The following is a 21,128-nucleotide window of genomic DNA, read 5'->3' on the forward strand; positions in this document are numbered from 1 at the left end:
GGACTTTTATTTCTAATGCAAACCTTTTCAAACATCTGATTAAAGAGTAATACAGGGTTGCCACTTACCTCTGGCCACAAGGAAGTGCTCAGTCCCTCTGCAGCACCCTTCCTCTGTTCTCCATCTTCAGGGCTCCTTCTGAGTGCTATACAGTCTCTCATGAGTAGAACAATCCTTCACTTGCTGCTGGTTTAATGACTGCAAACAGTCCCACATAGTCCTTAATGGCTCAGACATAAAGTTCAGCACTGCAACCCAACAGTTCACACTTTTCTCTGGCTCTTCTGCCACCCACACAGAGCTCTTCTTCTGCCAACATCTGTTCTTTACAGTCACCCCTCCTAGCCTTTTCTATCTGGCACTCAGCCTTCTGGCTCTAGCTTCCTTTTCCTATCAGCATCACCTCTGTTCTTCTGAGGGAGAAGCCTGGCTACATACTGCCCCTCTAGAGAGCTCTTCTTGATTGGCTGGAAGAGAGGGTAGCTCTGTCCCACCTGACCCTAGGGCTCCTAGTCCCATGCCTTTAAAGGGGCAGTGCCCTGGGTTTTTCTCCAATCCAACTACTTATTCCCCAGGACTGTTCCATTTCCTGGGCCTTTGTTCATTCCAGCTTCCTGGAACTGGGTGTTCTGGCCTCCTCTATTCTTAAAGGGCCTGCATAACCCAGTACCTGAATATACCCCATTTGTTTAGTCTGGAGAAGAGAAGACTGAGGAGGGAAATGATAACTAGGGTTGCCAAGTGTCCGGTTTTCAACCGGAAAGTCCAGTCTAAAGGAGACATGTACAATTACTGCCCACAGGGGCGCCGGAATGGGCGGGGGGTGGGGGGGGGGAGGGAGGCCACAACCTGAGACAGGGATCCCGTGTGGGTCGGATGCTTCTCCCCAGGGAAGAGATGACTTTGCAGCACCAGCTCCTGCTTCACCTTCCTCCCCGTACCACTCAGATGAGTTCGGCCCAGCTCAGGAGGGTGTGGGACCAGCGCCCTTAAATCTCAGGGCATTGCAGAGCCTGGCCTCCAGCTTGCACACGCAGCGTTGGTAAGGAAGGCCATTTTCCCTAGCCCGGCCCAGCTCGCCCAGCTAGACAGACTGACAACACTCCCATTCTCTGCCCCCCATGATCGCTGCCTCCAAACGCCAGCCTGACCCAGCGCATGGGTACTGGGCGCACCAGCTCATCAATCTGCGCCAGCCCCTTCTCAGTCAGGGCAGCATGGATTCACCAAGGGAAGGTCATGCCTGACTAATCTAATCACCTTTTATGATGAGATTACTGGTTCTGTGGATGAAGGGAAAGCAGTGGATGTATTGTTTCTTGACTTTAGCAAAGCTTTTGACACGGTCTCCCACAGCATTCTTGTCAGCAAGTTAAGGAAGTATGGGCTGGATGAATGCACTATAAGGTGGGTAGAAAGCTGGCTAGATTGTCGGGCTCAACGGGTAGTGATCAATGGCTCCATGTCTAGTTGGCAGCCGGTGTCAAGTGGAGTGCCCCAGGGGTCGGTCCTGGGGCCGGTTTTGTTCAATATCTTCATAAATGATCTGGAGGATGGTGTGGATTGCACTCTCAGCAAATTTGCGGATGATACTAAACTGGGAGGAGTGGTAGATACGCTGGAGGGGAGGGATAGGATACAGAAGGACCTAGACAAATTGGAGGATTGGGCCAAAAGAAATCTGATGAGGTTCAATAAGGATAAGTGCAGGGTCCTGCACTTAGGATGGAAGAATCCAATGCACCGCTACAGACTAGGGACCAAATGGCTAGGCAGCAGTTCTGCGGAAAAGGACCTAGGGGTGACAGTAGACGAGAAGCTGGATATGAGTCAGCAGTGTGCCCTTGTTGCCAAGAAGGCCAATGGCATTTTGGGATGTATAAGTAGGGGCATAGCGAGCAGATCGAGGGACGTGATCGTTCCCCTCTATTCGACACTGGTGAGGCCTCATCTGGAGTACTGTGTCCAGTTTTGGGCCCCACACTACAAGAAGGATGTGGATAAATTGGAAAGAGTCCAGCGAAGGGCAACAAAAATGATTAGGGGTCTAGAGCACATGACTTATGAGGAGAGGCTGAGGGAGCTGGGATTGTTTAGTCTGCAGAAGAGAAGAATGAGGGGGGATTTGATAGCTGCTTTCAACTACCTGAAAGGGGGTTCCAAAGAGGATGGCTCTAGTCTGTTCTCAATGGTAGCAGATGACAGAACGAGGAGTAATGGTCTCAAGTTGCAATGGGGGAGGTTTAGATTGGATATTAGGGAAAACTTTTTCACTAAGAGGGTGGTGAAACACTGGAATGCGTTACCTAGGGAGGTGGTAGAAACTCCTTCCTTACAGGTTTTTAAGGTCAGGCTTGACAAAGCCCTGGCTGGGATGATTTAACTGGGACTTGGTCCTGCTTTGAGCAGGGGGTTGGACTAGATGACCTTCTGGGGTCCCTTCCAACCCTGATATTCTATGATTCTATGATTCTATGACTCCTACCTGCATCTCTATGCAGGCTCTGCTTCAGCTCCTAGCCCAGCTTTGCAGGGGCCAGGTGAGTTTCGGAAGGAGGGGGGAGCAAGCGAGTGGGGGTGGGGCAGAGGGAACAAGCGAGCAAGGGGGGGAGGGGGTTATAGTGTCCAGTTTTAAGAAATTGGGAAGTTGGCTACCCTAACCATAACATTTTTCAAGTACTTAAAAAGTTACAAGGAGGAGGATGAAAAATTGTCCTCGTTAACCTCTAAGGATAGGACAAGAAGCAATGATCTTAAATTGCAGCGAAGGAGGTTAGGAAAAACTTCCTGATGAGTATTTAAGCACTGGAGCAAATTGCCTAGGGAGGTTGTGGAATCTCTGTCACTGGAGTTTTTTAAGAACAGGTTTGACAAACATCCTGCCTTGACAGGAGGGCTCTCTCTCCCAATGATCTCTCAAGGTCCCTTCCAGTGTACACTTCTGAGATTATAGCTTGATTTTCAGAGGAAATGTCAGGTGTTCAGAGGCTCTGAAAAACAGGCCTTAAGTACACGGCAAGCTTCAGATGGTAACAAAATGCTATTTTTGACTTTTCCAAATGCAGACAGTCTCTGAAAGTTATATAAAGTATGAAAAACACCATTATCTCACTATTAAATAACTCAAAAATGGCAAAATGATGACAATATATTATGGCAAACTGGTGATTATTCCACCCTGTATAAGGGATTCAACTTGGGAGAAAATGCCCCAGACGCTTCAGCTCAGAATTCAGTTTACCGAAATATTTATAAACAACTGAAAACAGGAATTTGCTATGAAAATGCTTCCTCAACCCTATCTAAAGCATCACTGCTATAAGGTTATAAAGCTCAAAGCCAATCCCAGCTCCTTACACAATGGTTTTTCTCTCTCTCTGCTGATTTCCTCAGTCATTGAGAAGTTGGTAAGTGGAGGCATTTGATCAGGTACAAGTTAATTCAAAAGAAAGCAAACAGGTTTGATTTTTTTTTCTTGTTCCTTTCACAAAACCTAAACCAGTTAGTCTGGATTCTTGTTAGTCTGTCTCCTGGTACAGGGAAGTAAAAACCACATATAGTATGTAAGGAATTGCTGGAGAGGAAAAGGCTGTGGCTTTTCTGACCTTTTTTTTATAATGGATCTCATCTTAACAGAGAGATTGTCTTAACAACACTTCCCCACATGCATTCAAGATTTCATGGACCATTTCCCCTTCTAGATACAATCCATAACAAACCAACAGCAACCACATCACTTGCTTACATGGAAAAAAATAGGAAAATATTTAATGTATTTTAAGTATCTTGAATGCAATAAGTGTTAAGTCCCTTTTTGGAAAGCCTTATTCACACTGTACTTTTCCTGTCCTTTTAGTCTCCCCATTCATCTCTTCTGTTCCTCTCTTCCCGGACATGCTTTCATGTCAGGTACTGATAATGATGCTTTCATGCACGTGTAGCCTAAGCCACCTAAGTGTAGCTCTCCTTAGAATTCTTTGTAGAGGGTTCTGAAGATAGGAAACAATTGATGTTTTCCATCTTTTTCCATAGGCTAATATGAAATTTTCACCCCTCCCTACAGGTGTGATCCAGAGCAAAATTCCACTCTTCACTGGAGCCCTTCATGAGAACGGGGCTCAGGACTGGACCTTAAATAAATACTCATGAACAGGGTAGCCTGAATTTATATATAAATATATAAGGCAACATTTTTATACAATGGCCTCCATTGTGTTCCTGAAAAAAATTATGGTTGTCATTTAGACGTCTAATAATTCCTGTGCTCACCTACTAATGCATTTAGATAGCTCTAGTTTCACCCACAAATTATTTTGGGTACAAAATCGATGGGGGGCAGACTAATGTGCTAAAAATTCGGCCCATAAATTGAACATGATAGCAAAAAAAGTCATCCTGTATTGCCGTTATTTAATAGGTTTGTTTGCTTGCCCTGCAAGTAATGTTTCTATTGTGTAAATTGCTAAAGGCAACTACTTGAGTGCTCTCATACCCTTCTCCAAATAGTTACATCCTCCACCTGAAAAGAATTGAATATGGTTATTTATATAACCTAGCATAAAGCCATTTGGCCCAGCCAATTCATGAGAGGCAAAAGAAACCTAAATTTTAACCCTGGGCTAAATTTACTGCCTCACCTTAGGCAAGAGAAATCTTTGTGACTCAGATAACCCAGTCTGGAAAACTATGTAAAAAGTGGGAATTCACTGAACATTGGATACTGCAGGCGAATTGAGCTATGGCGGTCAACAAAAAGAACAAGAATAAACTGAACTCAATAAAGCATGAATGAAAGCCCCCTGTCCACCCACCTTATTTCTTTATCCCCAAGCTAAAAGAAGCCTCACCATTGCTCTCATCTCTACTATCCTGGAATGTGAAATGGGGCAGGATCAAGATTGAATTATGTTCATGGCAGTGCATACTGCTATTGTTCTGGCCACAGAACCACACATTCCAGGTGAGCCTTAAGATGATCTAATGAGGGGCATAGCAATGTGTCTGGCTCAGAAAAATAGAGGATACCATTAAAAAAATTATCCTGTTCCCTGGTACACTAATATTTTTACTGTTATTCTCAGGCCCTCTCAGAGGTCCAGAGAGACCCGGGCCACTTCCAGCTTCGAGACCCCTAGCTATAATAAAAATAAAAAATGATGACGCATGAAAACAAGGCACCAGAAAAAGAGTGAGACATAATTTGAATATTTTTTTATTTAACAAATGCTTTTCTAGCCTTTTTCTGTGCAAATACACTAATTATTGAGGGAAAATGTAGCTTTCGTGCAATGTCACAGTTGATATTAAGCATGGCGAGCCCATTCAAACACTCTTGTCCCATAGTTGAACTATGATAGCTCTTTACTTGCTTCAACATGTTGAAGGTGCATTCACCTGAAGCCACTGATTCAGGCAAACTGACAAAAATATGCAATGCAATTGTGATATTAGGAAACACCCCAGAGAGTCCAAGTTTGAGTATTTCTTGATGCAATTCCTTTGGCTTGCAATCCAATTGAAAGTTCGTGGAATATATTTGTTTGAGGAAGATGACCCTGTCACTGAGATCTTTTGAGATTTCTTTGTTGTACTGTTGTTGAAATTGTTCAGCTGCAGAAAGTAGATCTTCATTACTCAGTCTGTTGAACTGCCAAAGAAACCCCAAAAGGGTACAAATTAGTCTCACTGACTCAAATTGACGTGTAAGACCTGATTGAATAAAGTCAATGATGACAAGGAAGACATTGACTCTATAATGCTACTTGGCATCGGATTCAGTAGGTAAGTTGCAATTGGTGGAGAACTCAGATAAAATGCCAATATTCTGTGCTACTAATTTGGACTCAGTCAGGATCGCATCCCATTGTTCACGAATCTGTTGAATGTCATTTAGAAGACTTTCAATGTTATCCATCTCAACATCACCCCATTGTAAGTAGCTTCATGCACAAAGATGACATCAGAATTCATTTAAATTTGGACATGTGCTTCTGAATAGACTGAAGTTCAGTTCGAGCCTGTGCAGGGAGACTGAGAGACTCAAGCTAATTTAAAACCATTCTCACTGAATTCAGATTCTGCACAACTGGTTGAACACCATCAATCTGTGCAGACCATCTAGTTTTGGATGTCCCATACAATGAAACAGGAAGATATTGCTTCAGAATCTCCCACCTTTGTGGATTGCTACTGAAGAGATTGTACATTTGCTGAACAGTTCCAAAGTAAGTAATTGCCTCCTTGCATGATTCAGCACAGTCAGCACCTACACAGTTTAGTGCAGGGATCAGCAACCTTTGGCACGCAGCCTGCCAGGGAAAGCCACTGGTGGGCTGGGCCGGTTTGTTTACCTGCAGCGTCTGCAAGTTCGGCTGATCGCAGCTCCCACTGGCTGTGGTTCGCTGTCCCAGGCCAAGGTGTTGCAGGAAGTGGCGCGGGCTGAGGGATGTGCTAGCCGCCTTTCCCGCAGCCCCCATTGGCCTGGGATGGTGAACAGTGGCCAGTGGAAGCTGCGATTGGCCGAACCTGCAGATGCTGCAGGTAAACAAACCGGCCCGGCCCACCAGCGGCTTTCCCTGGCGGGTTGCATGCCAAAGATTGCCAACCCCTGGTTTAGTGTGTGGTTTCTATAGCTGGAGAAAATACAGTTTGAATTATGCTCAAGCAGAACTGCTTGTACACCTTTGTACTTCCCACCCATATTAGATCCATTGTCATAGGCTTGACCAATGCAGACTTGAAAATCTAACTTAAAACCTACTAGAATTGCTAGTACTCGAGCAGCAATTTCTTTTCCAATTTTTCTCATGAAATTATCAAACAAAACAAACCTTTCTTCAATTGAAAATTTTGAGCTGTCTACAATCTTAACATATCGAATAACCATAGTAATCTGTTCCTTGTGAGAACAATCTGGAGTGGCATCAACAATGATTAAAAATACTTGGCATTTCGAATCTCATCAAGAATTGTTGTTTGTACGAATGACCCACATAGCTCAATAAACTCATTTTGTATGCATGTGGAGAGATAATGGTCTTGCATGCACTTTTGACTCTCTTGCAATTCTCGAACACATTTAACCTGCTCTGATAAAAGTGGGTCATATTTGCTGAGGAGCTCAACTATGCTTAGAAAGTTTCCATTTGCACAATCACTAAATACGTTGACTGGAACCAAAGAAAGCCAATCCCCGCTCAGAAAGAAAAAGGATGACATTCAGGATGCACTCAAGAAGTTTTTTCCAGTTATTAGTTTCTGGAGAGAGTTCAGTCAAGAGTAAATTCTCAACTGAACTTTCAGCTGATGCTGCCCTACTGGCTGATTTCCATGCAACATAATTTTCTTTGTTTGACGTTGAACTCTCATGTGATGGTACTCAGTCTTTCAACTTCCTCCACCCTCTGTTGATGCTCCATCCTGATTGATCAGAGAGAACTGATGCATTTGAAGCACTTTTGTTCAAAATGAAGCAGCGTTCACACTACAGAGATTGTTTTTCCGTACTCCAGCATAACCAGTCTCTTGTGCAGGTCTCACCATTTGGAAGAGTTTTTGTCAGCAGATGAATAGGGAAAGCATGATTATCAGCATCTTGTGGAATGTTACTTGGAATTTCAAAATAACTAATTTGAAAAAAAAATTGCATTTGGGCAGTATTGCTCTTGTCAATAATTCCAGTGTCAGTCACAAATTAAACCTGTAGTACTCATGAATTGCTCTTGCTACGTAAGTTCTACATCTTCCTGTTGCTGTTGAGTTTCTTGATCGTACACAGGATCTTCTGCTGCATCTGTTACTGTTGGCATATCTCCTTTTTGACTAATGTCTTCATATTCAGGTATTGGCATTGAAATATCACCTGTTGCATTTGCAGAGTCTGTAGCGTTGTTTGCTGGGGAAGATGTATTTTCCAGTGGCTTGAGAAATGAAGTTATTGGCTTTGAGCTCTTAGCTGCTGCTTCGCTCAGTTGTTTTTGCCATCTCTTGCCTGACCACCTTCAAATCTCCTCTTCACAGTGATCTATCTGTATCTGTACATATCTATATGTAGCCTATCCACACTTGAAATATTCTGCTGTAAATAAGTAGCTCATGTACACTTGAAGTCTTCTACTGTAAACATGTACACAAATGCTGAATGGTACACAAATGCTGAAAAGACTTAAAATGAAGGAATACTAATTAAGAACACAAAATGAAACAGTCAGACAGGTTATTATCCTTATCACTGAATCAAAACTCAAGCACGCAAGGTATAATATAACAGGCTAAGCTGAAGTCAAAGGGATGACATATATATATAGTAAACACAGACATGGACACAGACAGAGGGATAATGTCCAAAAATTTCAAACGTGTGTCCTCACGAAACTCACTGTATAAGATTGTCCTCACAAATTTTCACCTTGAATCTGGGCCTATAGACTATGAAAGCCGATGATGATGGCCAAGCTACCAAGCTAGGGCTCAACCAACCAACCCGTCACCTCTTTTAGCTACCATATGAAGAGAATAATGAGGAATTCTCACACATAAATAATTCCTTATTCAACTAGACGTAAAACTATAAAGACACTAAAATGTAACAATTCTCTTCCTTTCAACACACACTTGAGCCAGCACCAGCCACTAGTAGTGGTTTGTTTATATAATCAGCTGATCTGAGAGGACACGTTCATCACAGTCTAATCTTGTGCCATCAGAACCGATATATTTTTATTAATATTTATGAACATTTTAAACTCTTTAATATGACAAAATCTGTATCAGTTAACAAAAAAATTATGTCTTTTACCAAATCACATCTCTTATTTGCTTAAATTTGAAGCTCTAAGCTGAGAAAGTGTGTCACATTTTGGTCTGATAGGGATGCGCATAAAAACAAATTGTGTAACGTATCAAATGCCAAAAAATTAACAAGTGTCTAAATATGAGGCCCCCTTTGAGCTTGAGGCCCAGGCCAAATGGCCCTCCTGCCCCCACTTCCCTCCCCCCTTCCCCTCCCCCGCCGATTGTCCATGGTTACTCTTATAATTGATCTATTATTTGTACAATGGGTGTTCATGGCGCTCCATAGAAACCCAAGCAAGACTGATGAATTAACCACTGGACTGGCAGCCGGTGGTTGCTTAGGGACCAGTAATCATGATCTGATTACATTTAATATGGGCAAACAGAAGACATTTCCAACAAGTAATATAAATATACTTAGTGCTTCAAAAAGATTAACTTCCCAAAGCTGAAGTTTTTGTGAATGTAATTTAATGTAATTGATTGGGAGGAAAAATTTAGACAGAAAAATGTGAATGAAAATTGAGAGTTCTTTAAGAAGAGTTTATTAGATGGCCAAAAAGCCGAGATTCCACAATCAAGAAAGAGGAAAGCTCTAGCTAGAAGCCCATTCTGGTTCAGTGGTGAAGTGAAGGCAACAATTAGAAACTTAAAAAAATAATATATAACAAAGGGGAAAAGGGGACAGGTGGATAGCAACTGATATAAATCGAAAGTTATGAAGTGCAGAAAATTGATAAGGGAAGGTAAAAACATCAAAGAAAAATCATTCATAGCTGGCAGGCCAAAGCTAATGAGAGATTTTTAAAGTATATCAAGAACAAATTAAATTTAATAATGGTATAAGATCATTGCTAGATGGAGATGGTAAAATTGTGAATCATGATGCAGAAAAAGCAGAAGTGTTCAATAAATAAATATTCTGTTTTTGGAAAGAAGCAAGATGATGTACTCTTATCACATGAGGATGAAGCACTTTCTAGTCTATTAGTCACAGTGAAGGATGTTAGACATCATCTACTAGGCATAAATATTTCAAAATCAGTAGGCCCAGATAACTTGCACCCAAGAATCTGAAGATTTGGCTGAGGAGATTTTCTGTCCTGCTGATGCTGACTTTTAATAAATATGGAATACCATGGAAATCCCAGAAGACTGGAAGAATGCTAAAGTTGTACCAATATTCAAAAAGGGCAAAAGGGATGACCCAGGCAACTATAGGCTGGTTAGCCTGACATCAATCCTGGGCAAAATATTGGAAAAGCTAATATGGGATTCAAGTAATAAAGGATAGGAACATAATTAATGCCAGTCAACATGGCTTTATGAAAAACAGGTCAAGAGAAACAAACCTGATTTCATTCTTTTGGGAGATTACAAGTTTGGTTGATAAAGGTAACTGCATAGAAGTAGCATGCATAGATTTTTGTAATGTGTTTAACTTAGTACAACTTTCTGATTTAAAAATTAGTACTATACAATATCAATAGAACATATTTTCAATTAATTAAGAACTGGCTAACTCACAGATCTCAAAATGTAATTTTCAGTCAGAAATTATTGAATGGGGGCGTCCCTTCTCGGGCACAGCTAGGATTGGAACTCGGCCTGATGTATTTAAAATTTTCATCAATGATCTGGAAGTCTTGCTGATAAAATTTGAGGATGACACAAGGATTGGAAGAGCAGTCATACAGCATGATCTGGATCGTTTTTGGTAACCTTCACCCAGTCAATCCAAATGCAAAGTTGTGCTTGTAGGTAAAAGGAATGTAGGCCATACCTACAGAATGGGGGACTGTATCCTGGAACTCACGGAAGTTACTAGATCGCAGGCCCTGGTTCTCATTGGAGAATTCAATCACCCTGATATCTGCTGGGAGAGCAATACAGTGGTGCACAGACAATCCAGGAAGTTTTTGGAAAGGGTAGGGGACAATTTCCTGGTGCAAGTGCTGGAGGAACCAACTAGGGGCAGAGCTCTTCTTGACTTGCTGCTCACAAACCGGGAAGAATTAGTAGGGGAAGCTAAAGTGGATGGGAACCTGGGAGGCAGTGACCATGAGATGGTCGAGTTCAGGATCCTGACACAGGGAAGAAAGGAGAGCAGCAGAATATGGACCCTGGACTTCAGAAAAGCAGACTTTGACTCCCTCCGGGAACTGATGGGCAGGATCCCCTGGGAGAATAACATGAGGGGGAAAGGTTTCAGAGGAGTCCAGGAGAGCTGGCTGTATTTTAAAGAATCCTTATTGAGGTAACAGGGACAAACCATCCCGATGTGTAGAAAGAATAGTAAATATGGCAGGCGACCAGCTTAGCTTCACAGTGAAATCCTTGCTGATCTTGAACACAAAAAAGAAGCTTACAAGAAGTGGAAGATGGGACAAATGACCAGGGAAGAGTATAAAAAAATTGCTCGGGGATGCAAGAGTGAAACCAGGAAGGCCAAATCACACCTGGAGTTGCAGCTAGCAAGAGATGTTAAGAGTAACAAGAAGGGTTTCTTTAGGTATGTTAGCAACAAGAAGAAAGTCAAGGAAAGTGTGGGCCCCTTACTGAATGAGGGAGGCAACCTAGTGACAGAGGATGTGGAAAAAGCTAATGTACTCAATGCTCTTTTTGCCTCTGTCTTCACGAACAAGGTCAGCTCCCAGACTACTGCACTGGGCAGCACAGCATGGGGAGGAGATGATCAGCCCTCTGTGGAGAAAGAGGTTGTTCAGGACTATTTAGAAACGCTGGACGAGCACAAGTCCATGGGGCCGGATGCGCTGCATCCGAGAGTGCTAAAGGAGTTGGCGGATGTGATTGGAGAGCCATTGGCCATTATCTTTGAAAACTCATGGCGATCAGGGGAAGTCCTAGATGACTGGAAAAAGGCTAGTGTAGTGCCCATCTTTTAAAAAGGGAAGAAGGAGGATCCTGGGAACTACAGGCCAGTCAGCCACACCTCAGTCCCTGGAAAAATCATGGAGCAGGTCCTCAAGGAATCAATTCTGAAGCACTTAGAGGAGAGGAAAGTGATCAGGAACAGTCAGCATGGATTCACCAAGGGCAAGTCATGCCTGACTAATCTAATTGCCTTCTATGACGAGATAACTGGCTCTGTGCATGAGGGGAAAGCGGTGGACGTGTTGTTCCTTGACTTTAGCAAAGCTTTTGACACGGTCTCCCACAGTAGTCTTGCCAGCAAGTTAAAGAAGTATGGGCTGGATGAATGGACTATAAGGTGAATAGAAAGTTGGCTAGATTGTCGGGCTTAACGGGTAGAGATCAATGGCTCCATGTCTAGTTGGCAGCCGGTATCAAGTGGAGTGCCCCAAGGGTCGGTCCTGGGGCCGGTTTTGTTCAATATCTTCAAAAATGGTCTGGAGGATGGTGTGGATTGCACCCTCAGCAAGTTTGCAGATGACACTAAATTGGGAGGAGAGATAGATACGCTGGAGGGTAGGGATAGGATACAGAGGGACCTAGACAAATTAGAGGATTGGGCCAAAAGAAATCTGATGAGGTTCAACAAGGACATGTGCAGAGTCCTGCACTTAGGACGGAAGAATCCAATGCACCGCTACAGACTAGGGACCGAATGGCTCGGCAGCAGTTCTGCAGAAAAGGACCTAGGGGTTACAGTGGACGAGAAGCTGGATATGAGTCAACAGTGTGTCCTTGTTGCCAAGAAGGCCAATGGCATTTTGGGATGTATAAGTAGGGGCACTGTCAGCAGATCGAGGGACGTGATCGTTCCCCTCTATTCGACATTGGTGAGGCCTCATCTGGAGTACTGTGTCCAGTTTTGGGCCCCACACTACAAGAACGATGTGGAAAAATTGGAAAACGTCCAGCGGAGGGAAACAAAAATGATTAAGGGACTGGAACATATGACTTATGAGGAGAGGCTGAGGGAACTGGGATTGTTTAGTCTGTGGAAGAGAAGAATGAGGGGGGATTTGATAGCTGCTTTCAACTACCTGAAAGGGGGTTCCAAAGAGGATGGATCTCGACTGTTATCAGTGGTAGCAGATGACAGAACAAGAAGTAATGGTCTCAAGTTGCAGTGGGGGAGGTTTAGGTTGGATATTAGGAAAAACTTTTTCACTAGGAGGGTAGTGAAACACTAGAATGCGTTACCTAGGGAGGTGGTGGAATCTCCTTCCTTAGATATTTTTAAGGTTAGGCTTGACAAAGCCCTGGCTGGGATGATTTAGTTGGGGATTGGTCCTGCTTTGAGCAGGGGGTTGGACTAGATGACCTCCTGAGGTCCCTTCCAACCCTGATATTCTATGATTCTATGACTCTGAAAAGGCATGAGGGGTCATAGTGGACAAGCATCTGAACATAAACTCCTAATGCAGAGCTGTGGCCAAAAGGGCTAATGGCATCCTTGGATGTATAAATGGGGCGTAATAAGTAGGAGTAGGGAGGTGATTCTACCTCTCTGTATGGCACTGGTGATACTGATACTGGGATACTGCATCAAGTTCTGGTGTCAACATTTTAACAAGGATGTTGAAAACTGGCGAAGGTGCAGAAAAGAGAAAAAAAATGATTCAAGGTCTGGAGAAAATGCCTTACACTGAGCTTAAAGAGCTCAGTGGACCATACCCTGAAAAAATTCTTTCCCAATCCCTCTCTTCTGGCCTTCAAACAACCCAGCCAAGCTCATCATCAGAAGCAAGCTCCCCACAGACCAGGATCCACCAACTCAAAGCAACGCCAGATCCTGCCAAAATAACAGATGCAAAACTTGCAGATATATCCCCATTGCTACAATGATAAATACCCACCCAATACACCTTTCAAGATCTTTGGGTTCTACACATAGCCATCACAACATGTGGTGTACCTCATCCTGTGCACTAACTGCCCCACTAATAACTATGTGGGTGAAACAATATAATCATTACACTTGTGAATGAATTCTCACAGGAAAATGATATAAGACAAAAAAAAAACCATATCATATGTGGGGGGACACTTTTCATGAAACAATTACTCCATAGCTGATCTCTCAGTCCTCGTCCTCAAAGGAAACTTGCACAACACCTTCAAAAGATGAGCCTGGGAACTTAAATTCATAACTTTGCTAGACACTAAAAATCATGGTCTTAATAGAGGCACTGGATTTATGGCTTATTACAATTTGTAAACCGCTAACTCCCATTTTTGTCCTCAGACTGCAGGGATGTTAAAGGGCCACTTCACCTTGAATGGTCTCTAAGAATATGGTCTCTAACTACTTCTCCTAAACAATTTGCTCCACCTTGTATGTTGCTTTAATACTCTGAGTACCTTTTTGCGGACCCAAAGCAGAGCTCTGTGTATTTGTTACTTTCCTGACTGCACTTCTGATCAGCACTGTAGCTCATCCCTCCTGGTATTGCCGGTGTCCAGTGATGTGTTCTATGTAGATATCCTTCGACCACCTGATGGCGTCTGACACCATGAGTTGCTTCATCAGCCGAGCATAGCGTTGACCAATTCCGCATTCTCTCAGCAGTCGCTCATTACTGGGATCCCATGCGCCTAAGGCTCCGACAATCCGTGTGTGTGTGTCTGGACCTGAAAACTTTTAGCTCTCAACGTTTTGGCCAGAGGGGCATATTTCTCTACCTGTCGAGCTTGGGCATTGTGAAAGGCCGGGGTCCTGTTCTTGAACGGCACTGCGACATCCACCATGATGATCTTCTTCCGGTCCTCGTTGGTGATGACGATGTCCGGTCGCAGTTGGCTGTCAGTTCTGGGGATTGCGGCGTTTACGGCAACCTTCCCCATGGGTGGTGGGGCGGCTTTGGCCAGGTGATCTTGGATGGCGTTGTCGCATCTGCCAAACTCTCAAATGGGGCTTGCAGCAACACAGTAACACATATTTTTCTCATGGATTGCATTTTCTAAATGGACAACCAACCTAATTGTCAATTACTGAGGGACAATCTCCACTCATTGATATATTTTGCTTTCCACAACCAAATCTCTACAACTTTTCATGAGTGATGTACCCAAGTATTCAGATTCTAATATCTAAACTGTACTGTTAAATCTATTCATCTCAATTTGGATTATTGCTGATTATGTACTCTCTGTATCATATCACTTTTAAAAACAAACTTTGTATTTGTGGATAATCTAAGCACTATACCCAGATGTACAGACACTCTTTTCCCAACCTGTATATTATATAATTTTTTTAACATTAGCTTTAATAAAATTTTTAAATCTGAAAGCTTGTATCTTCCACCAACAGAAGTTGGCCCAATAAAAGATATTACCTCATCCACCTTGTCTCATTAAAGAGCTCAATCTATTTATCTTATCAAAAAGAAGATTGCGAGATAACCTGATTCAAGTGTACAAGTACCTTCAGTGGGAGACATACTGGGTAGCGGTGGTCTCTTTTAATTTAGTGGAGAAAAGCAGAACAAGTAGGAATGGCTGAACTCTAACTCAGGCACAAGTTTTGTGACAGTGAGGGTGATTAGCCACTGGACCAAACTACCAAGGAACGTAGTGGATTCTCCACCTTTTGATGTTTTCAGATCAAAACTGGCTGCCTTTCTGGAAGATATGCTTTAGCCAAACACAAATTATGCATAAATGAAACAAATTATTGGGCTCTGCTTAGTTTCCCTTCCTTAATTCCCTTTCCCCCCACTCTTAACTCCAGGCTTTTTTCACATTTTCTTATTCTATTCTATTTTTATACCACCCACAATGCCTAATATTTGATTGCCTTTGAGTGATGCATTAAGTGATATGACTAACAGCAGTCACCTGTGTTTCATTGTGTCTCTCTCTCAGATCTCCCCAGGAGGATAATTGTGTTCAGTGAAGTGTTTCATTTAGGTGGGGTATTGTTTTTATTTTTTGTTTATTAAATGTTCATACTGCTCTGTTGATACTGAAGAAGGCAAGTCAAAAAACTGCACTTTCCACTTGTAGTAGAAGATGGTGAGGTCTGTGGTGGTCTTTCATTCCTCTGGGAGCTAAGTTCACAGTCCTGAACTGTTCCCTAGGAAAGTGGTCTCCTGCACAGATAAGCTTTACCCTTAGTGAAGAAAGTTCCATTGTACCAGAGGAGCTGAGTTGTCTGCCATGGTCTTAAGCGCAGAACTTTTGGCCATCTTCTTTCTATGCTGGGTCAAGGTTATTGAGTGATTTCAGGATAAGGAGCGAGACCTTGAAGTTGACTCGATAGAAGAGGGAAGTTGTTCCATGTATGACTATGTGCTGAGCTTCCTCCAACTCCACAATCCTCCTTAAGACTCACAGCTTTTTGCTTAATCCTCCATTGTTGATCAGCCATGACTCAGTCTGCTCTCCGCCTCACGCTTTATCCTTTTAGTTGTTTGGTTTATATTTATCCGATCTGGATGGTAAGCAGCTTGGTGAAGTGCAGTGCCTCCATAGTACTTGCATGTGTTGTAAAGCTCTAGTGTGCTGTCCTCTGGTGCTATGTAAGTAACTAAAAGTAATAACACTGTTGTAAAGGTTTCATAAAGCTGGGAAATAGGTGAGCCAATAAAGGTCAGCTCACTGGTGAATTGTAGATAAGATAAAATAGGTTTCGATTGTGTAGAGAAAGGAAATAGTCGCAACAGGATTCATGACTTCCAAAACCTTAAAGGATACATTTATTTAATTGTTGTCTACTTTAAATAGTATTTGATCATTCTACACTTGAAATAATAAGACCAAAAGAATAAATAGCACTGGATTGTTTTAAGCACATGCTTAAATCCATCTGTTCAGCAAAACACTTACACACACATGACTTCAAAGGGACTTTAACACACACTTACAGTTAGGCACTGTACAAGTGCTTTGCTGAATCAGAGCCTAAGAATATGCACGCTCCTCTCACCCCACCAAATCCTCCTTGTGGTTTCTCTTTAGTTTGCTTTACTATTCTCCTGGGTTGCCACTGTTGTCTGTAAGACAGGACCATACACATTACCAGCCCCACCCTTCGAATAAAAATTAGAGTGAAATGTTGTCTCAGTATGTTGAAATATCAGCATGGAGAAACTCTGAAGAGGGTGGGGTGGGATGACTGCAGAGTCAGGCTCACGGTATGTAGAGATTAAACAGGAAGAGTTCAAAATACCTTTACAAGATGTTATTCTCACTTCCCGTGCAAACAGAAAGCAACAAACATTATACCTTTCTTTTGATCCTGCTCATTCCTTCTTTCACAACATTCTTGATCACACTAAATAGGAATTAAATGCAAAATGTAAGCACAGAAAAGCCAGAAAAGCCAGACCAGCGCTTTCCAAAGCAAATGCAACTTTTCTACTTCCCTCATATCATAGGTGCTATTTTTATTACTAAACATAGTGTTGTTAGTTGTCTTAGTACATGTCATGTGGTTGTTATAATGGCTGTGTTTTCTGACTTGTGTATCTTTAAGATCTTATTTGAAATTAAACAAATTCAGATACCTGTTTAGAAGTCTTTTGACTGTGGCCAAGAAATGTATTCCATCACCGTAGCTGCAAAATCAAATACCAACTGGCAACACGTGGTCAAACAGAATAAAAGAATGAGGGGAAATGGAACGATTTAGTGCCTGTCTGAGATTAATGGCTGAACTGTTTGAGGAAAGATGGGCCAAACAGGCTAAAACGATTTTAATAAAAAGATCATGGGTATAAGTTTTACTGTATACACATTATAGACAGTGTATGTAAAAATCTACAGTAGGTGCACTTAAGAGTTCACTCCGGTTCTCGCTACATTTCCAGTTCTAGTGGTTGTCCTAAACATCTATTTCCCAAAATTAGGGAATAGCTGTGAAATCGTGAGTATCTCTAGGAGCAGAATGAACATTTTAGGTGTTCCCACTGTACTGTAACTAAACTACTCTGAGTCTCAACTCCATCGTTTTCACCTACTTTTTGTCTTGTCAACCTTTCTTTTAATACATTAATAAAATAATTGTATTGCCCTAAATTTTGGTTATCTTTAATAAAAAGTTAGTGACCAAATCTTAACCATAACGTTGCATGAATGCACAGGTAGGATATTTTTACATTTAATTCTTTTTTTCTATAAAGGAAAAGATTACACAAATGTTACTGCCTTGGAACAGGAGGAAAGAGGTGTATTTGACAATGATTTCAATGTAATCAGCCAATACTAGCAAATGACATTGCACTCTTTGAGGATAGAAGATACCCACAAATTAGTTCTTGGCTCACTTCTCTTTTCTGTATCCTTGGCCATACAACTGAAGGCTGTCTTACTGCTTTTCTCCCCAAGCTCTGAGCATGCTCCTGGATTACTTTAACTCATCGCTAGCCAAAGAGCAGTTGTTCAGATGTCTTACCATTGTTTTGATTTGGTCATGTATTTGAATAAGGAACTCAAATGGAATTGCTGTAAACCAAGTCAGGTCTCCCACACATCATGCTTTGACCCTGCAACAAATCATTTCTTTTTCTCTTTCTTTCCTCCACTTCATATGCCCCACCCCCAGCTCAGGGCTTGGTCGTAAGTCAAAGGCTCAGATTTCTAAAGCTATTTAGATGTTGCTCTGCTCCGTGTTGCAAGGCCTAAATGACTTATATGGCTAAGTTCCATTTTCTAAAGTGACCTAACATCCTAAGTCCCACTGACTTTCAATGATACTGAGGCCTGGACTACACTAGGAATTTACTTGGGTATAACTATGTCTCTCAGGGTGTGAAAAATCCACACACCCCCTCCGAGAGACGCAGTTAAACTGACCTAATCCCCAGTGTAGGCTAGCACTAGGTCAACAGGAGAATTCTCCCCTCCACCTAGCTACCATCCCTTGGGGAGATGGATTACCTACGCCAGTGGGAGAAGCCCTCTCAGCAGAGTAGGTATGGTCTTCACTAAAGTGCTACAGCGGTGCAGTGGTGCCACTGTAGTGGTTTATGTGTAGACACGCCCTAAGGGCAGGTCTACACTACAGCCTGGATCGACACGCCGAGATCGATCCACCAGCGGTCGATTTAGCAGGTCTAGTGAAGACATGCCAGATGGACAGCAGATTGCTCTCCAGTCGACCCCATACTCTACCCCTGATGAGAAGAGTAAGGTAAATTGACTGGAGAGTTTTTCCCGTCGACCCCCCATGGTGTAAACTCCGTGGTAACTCAACCTAAGGTACGTCAACTCCAGCTACGTTATTCACATAGCTGGAGTTGCGTAGCGTAGGTCAACTTACTGTGGTAGTGTAGACATAGCTTAAGACTCCTAAGGGCCTAAATCACTTTTTAAAATGTTATATCCTAAACACCTTTAAAATCTGGGTTAAAATCAAGTTTGATATCCAAATGATCTTGGATTATTTCCTACAGAAATAGCCTGGAGCATCCCCAATGACTTCGCCAGGAGTACTCAGGGAGGAAGCACCAGCAAGGGTATCAAAATCTGGCCTCTTCGGTAAATGCCCAAGTAGAATAATAAATAGCTGGGATCGGATAGCAAAGCCTTCGCTTTCATTGCTGACCACTTGCTCATGCAAGCAGGAGCAGCCCTAGCCAGGTAGCTGACCAGAAAACATTTTTGGTGCTCACCTCCCAGCCCCCAAGTGGCTGAATTAAAAAAACCCAACCCAAAAACCAAACCAACAAAACCCACAGCCAGCCAACCCCTGAAGAAAGAAAAAGGCTGAACATTGCAGTGGTCCAGCACCCCCTGGAGTCCCAGGCCTGGTAACCACTATCTCAGAACAACTGGGCAGGGAGAAGTGGGGAGCAGGTGGAGCGATGCTCCATACCAGCCAATATATCCATCCAGGCACCACAGGGGCAGTAGAAGAGGGTTTTGGCAGCTCTGAAAGGGACGTTGCACAGTACGCCTCCACTCTCGAACACAACCAGGGAACTGCAGAAAATATTGTGCCTCCCTGGTGCAGTCTACCACCTGGTGCTGCCTGTGGAGCGTTGTGGTTGTGCTCCACCCCCAGTGCAGCGCTGGTGTGGCTAAAAGCCACACTCTCTCCCTCGGTGGAGTTTGTGCAACATTTCAATAAGCTGTTCAACCAGTTACTTTCCCCCTTATTCACATACTGTCGCTCCATCAATGGAGTCAGACTCACTCATGCTGGTTCTAAATTTAGCCCAAGAACTTTAAACCACAAATCACTGAGATTCCCCATGAGTTGGGAAGCTAGGAAGCCCTCTGCAGGCCTGATTCTGACTCCACATGCACCAGTGTAACGCCACTGACTTAAACATAGTTACTCCTGCTTTACACCAGTGTATGTGAGTGCAGCATCAGGCCCTATCTCTCTTAGCCCTGCCCAGGGCATCCGCTCTAATTGATAAATCAGGAGGAATTATTCCATGTCCAGAAGCTGCCTGGCAAGCACTCTGGCATTTTATTTTCTCTTCTTGAATTCACAAACAAAGTAGATAGCCAAATGGCACTCTGAATCATTCCACTCTCCCGTGCTGAGCATTTCCACACAGTCCTCATGCACAGACACGTCTTTCGGCTCCCCTTCCTTCCAGTTGCTGTAATTCTGCAGTGGGGTGTTGTCCACATACATGAACTGCCCTTCCTTTTCCATATCATTCACCCCAATGAACACACGGAAGAGGCCGCTCTTGGAGATGTAGTCGGCAATCAGTGCATTGGTTGCCTCATCCTTCGGCATTGCCAGCATCCCCCCTCTGATCCTGCAGTGGGTCATGGCCTCCTTGTAGCTCTTTTCTTCTTGGACAATGTAATAGAATTTCTCATCTGTTTCCCTGATTCCTGCTATTACTTTAGAAAGAAAAACAAACATCCTATTAACGGTCTCTCAAAATGTACACGAGCCTCTCCTTAAACAGAACAACAGTGGAAATAGCCCATAAAGCGGGGAAATGGGTTTCCCACAACTGAGTTTCTGGTGACAATGATGAAGGCTTGAATAGGGAATGATATTAATGAGGATGGCATGGTTCTTATACAAGTGAGGGCAAGGCACAGTGCTCCTCAGTCCTGAATGCCTGGCATCTCCCTTGGCATTTCAGTTCTGGGCCTCTCTGCAGCAGTGGTTCTCAGGTCATGTCCTGCCAGATGGACAAACAAGCCTGGGCAATTAGAGGAGATCATCACATTCGCTTCACTTGTGACTTAATATAGATGCCAGCATAGTGCTCCAGAAAGCAAAAGCAAGAACGCTAACAGCATTAGGGCCCTCTCAGTGTAAGTGGAGGCCAATGTTCTGGGTGACTAAAGCTAAGCTTTGAATTTGGCCCAATTTTCATAGCTGCTGTGTCTCCACAATATCCATGGACTACAAAGGGTGCTGTGGGTGCTCAGCATCTCTAATAATCAGGCCTCTGAGGGTTCAATCATGCCATACAAGCACT

At 43.0% G+C, this 21,128-nt stretch overlaps 1 protein-coding gene across 3 annotated transcripts in view; it reads right to left on the reverse strand.

The window, feature by feature from the left end:
* Positions 1 to 16,397: 16,397 nt before the first annotated feature.
* COLEC10 (collectin subfamily member 10) overlaps positions 16,398 to 21,128 on the reverse strand; it is a 35,828-nt gene continuing 31,097 nt past the window's right edge. For all 3 annotated transcript variants that reach the window (XM_043539154.1, XM_007066262.3, XM_043539153.1), the window contains one exon: positions 16,398 to 20,535. In XM_043539154.1, coding sequence (XP_043395089.1) covers positions 20,147 to 20,535 — 389 coding nt within the window. In that variant the 3' untranslated portion in view covers positions 16,398 to 20,146. The remainder of the gene's footprint in view (positions 20,536 to 21,128) is intronic.

The sequence above is a fragment of the Chelonia mydas genome, chromosome 2, assembly GCF_015237465.2.
Source record: "Chelonia mydas isolate rCheMyd1 chromosome 2, rCheMyd1.pri.v2, whole genome shotgun sequence".
NCBI classification, from domain to species: Eukaryota; Metazoa; Chordata; order Testudines; family Cheloniidae; genus Chelonia; species Chelonia mydas.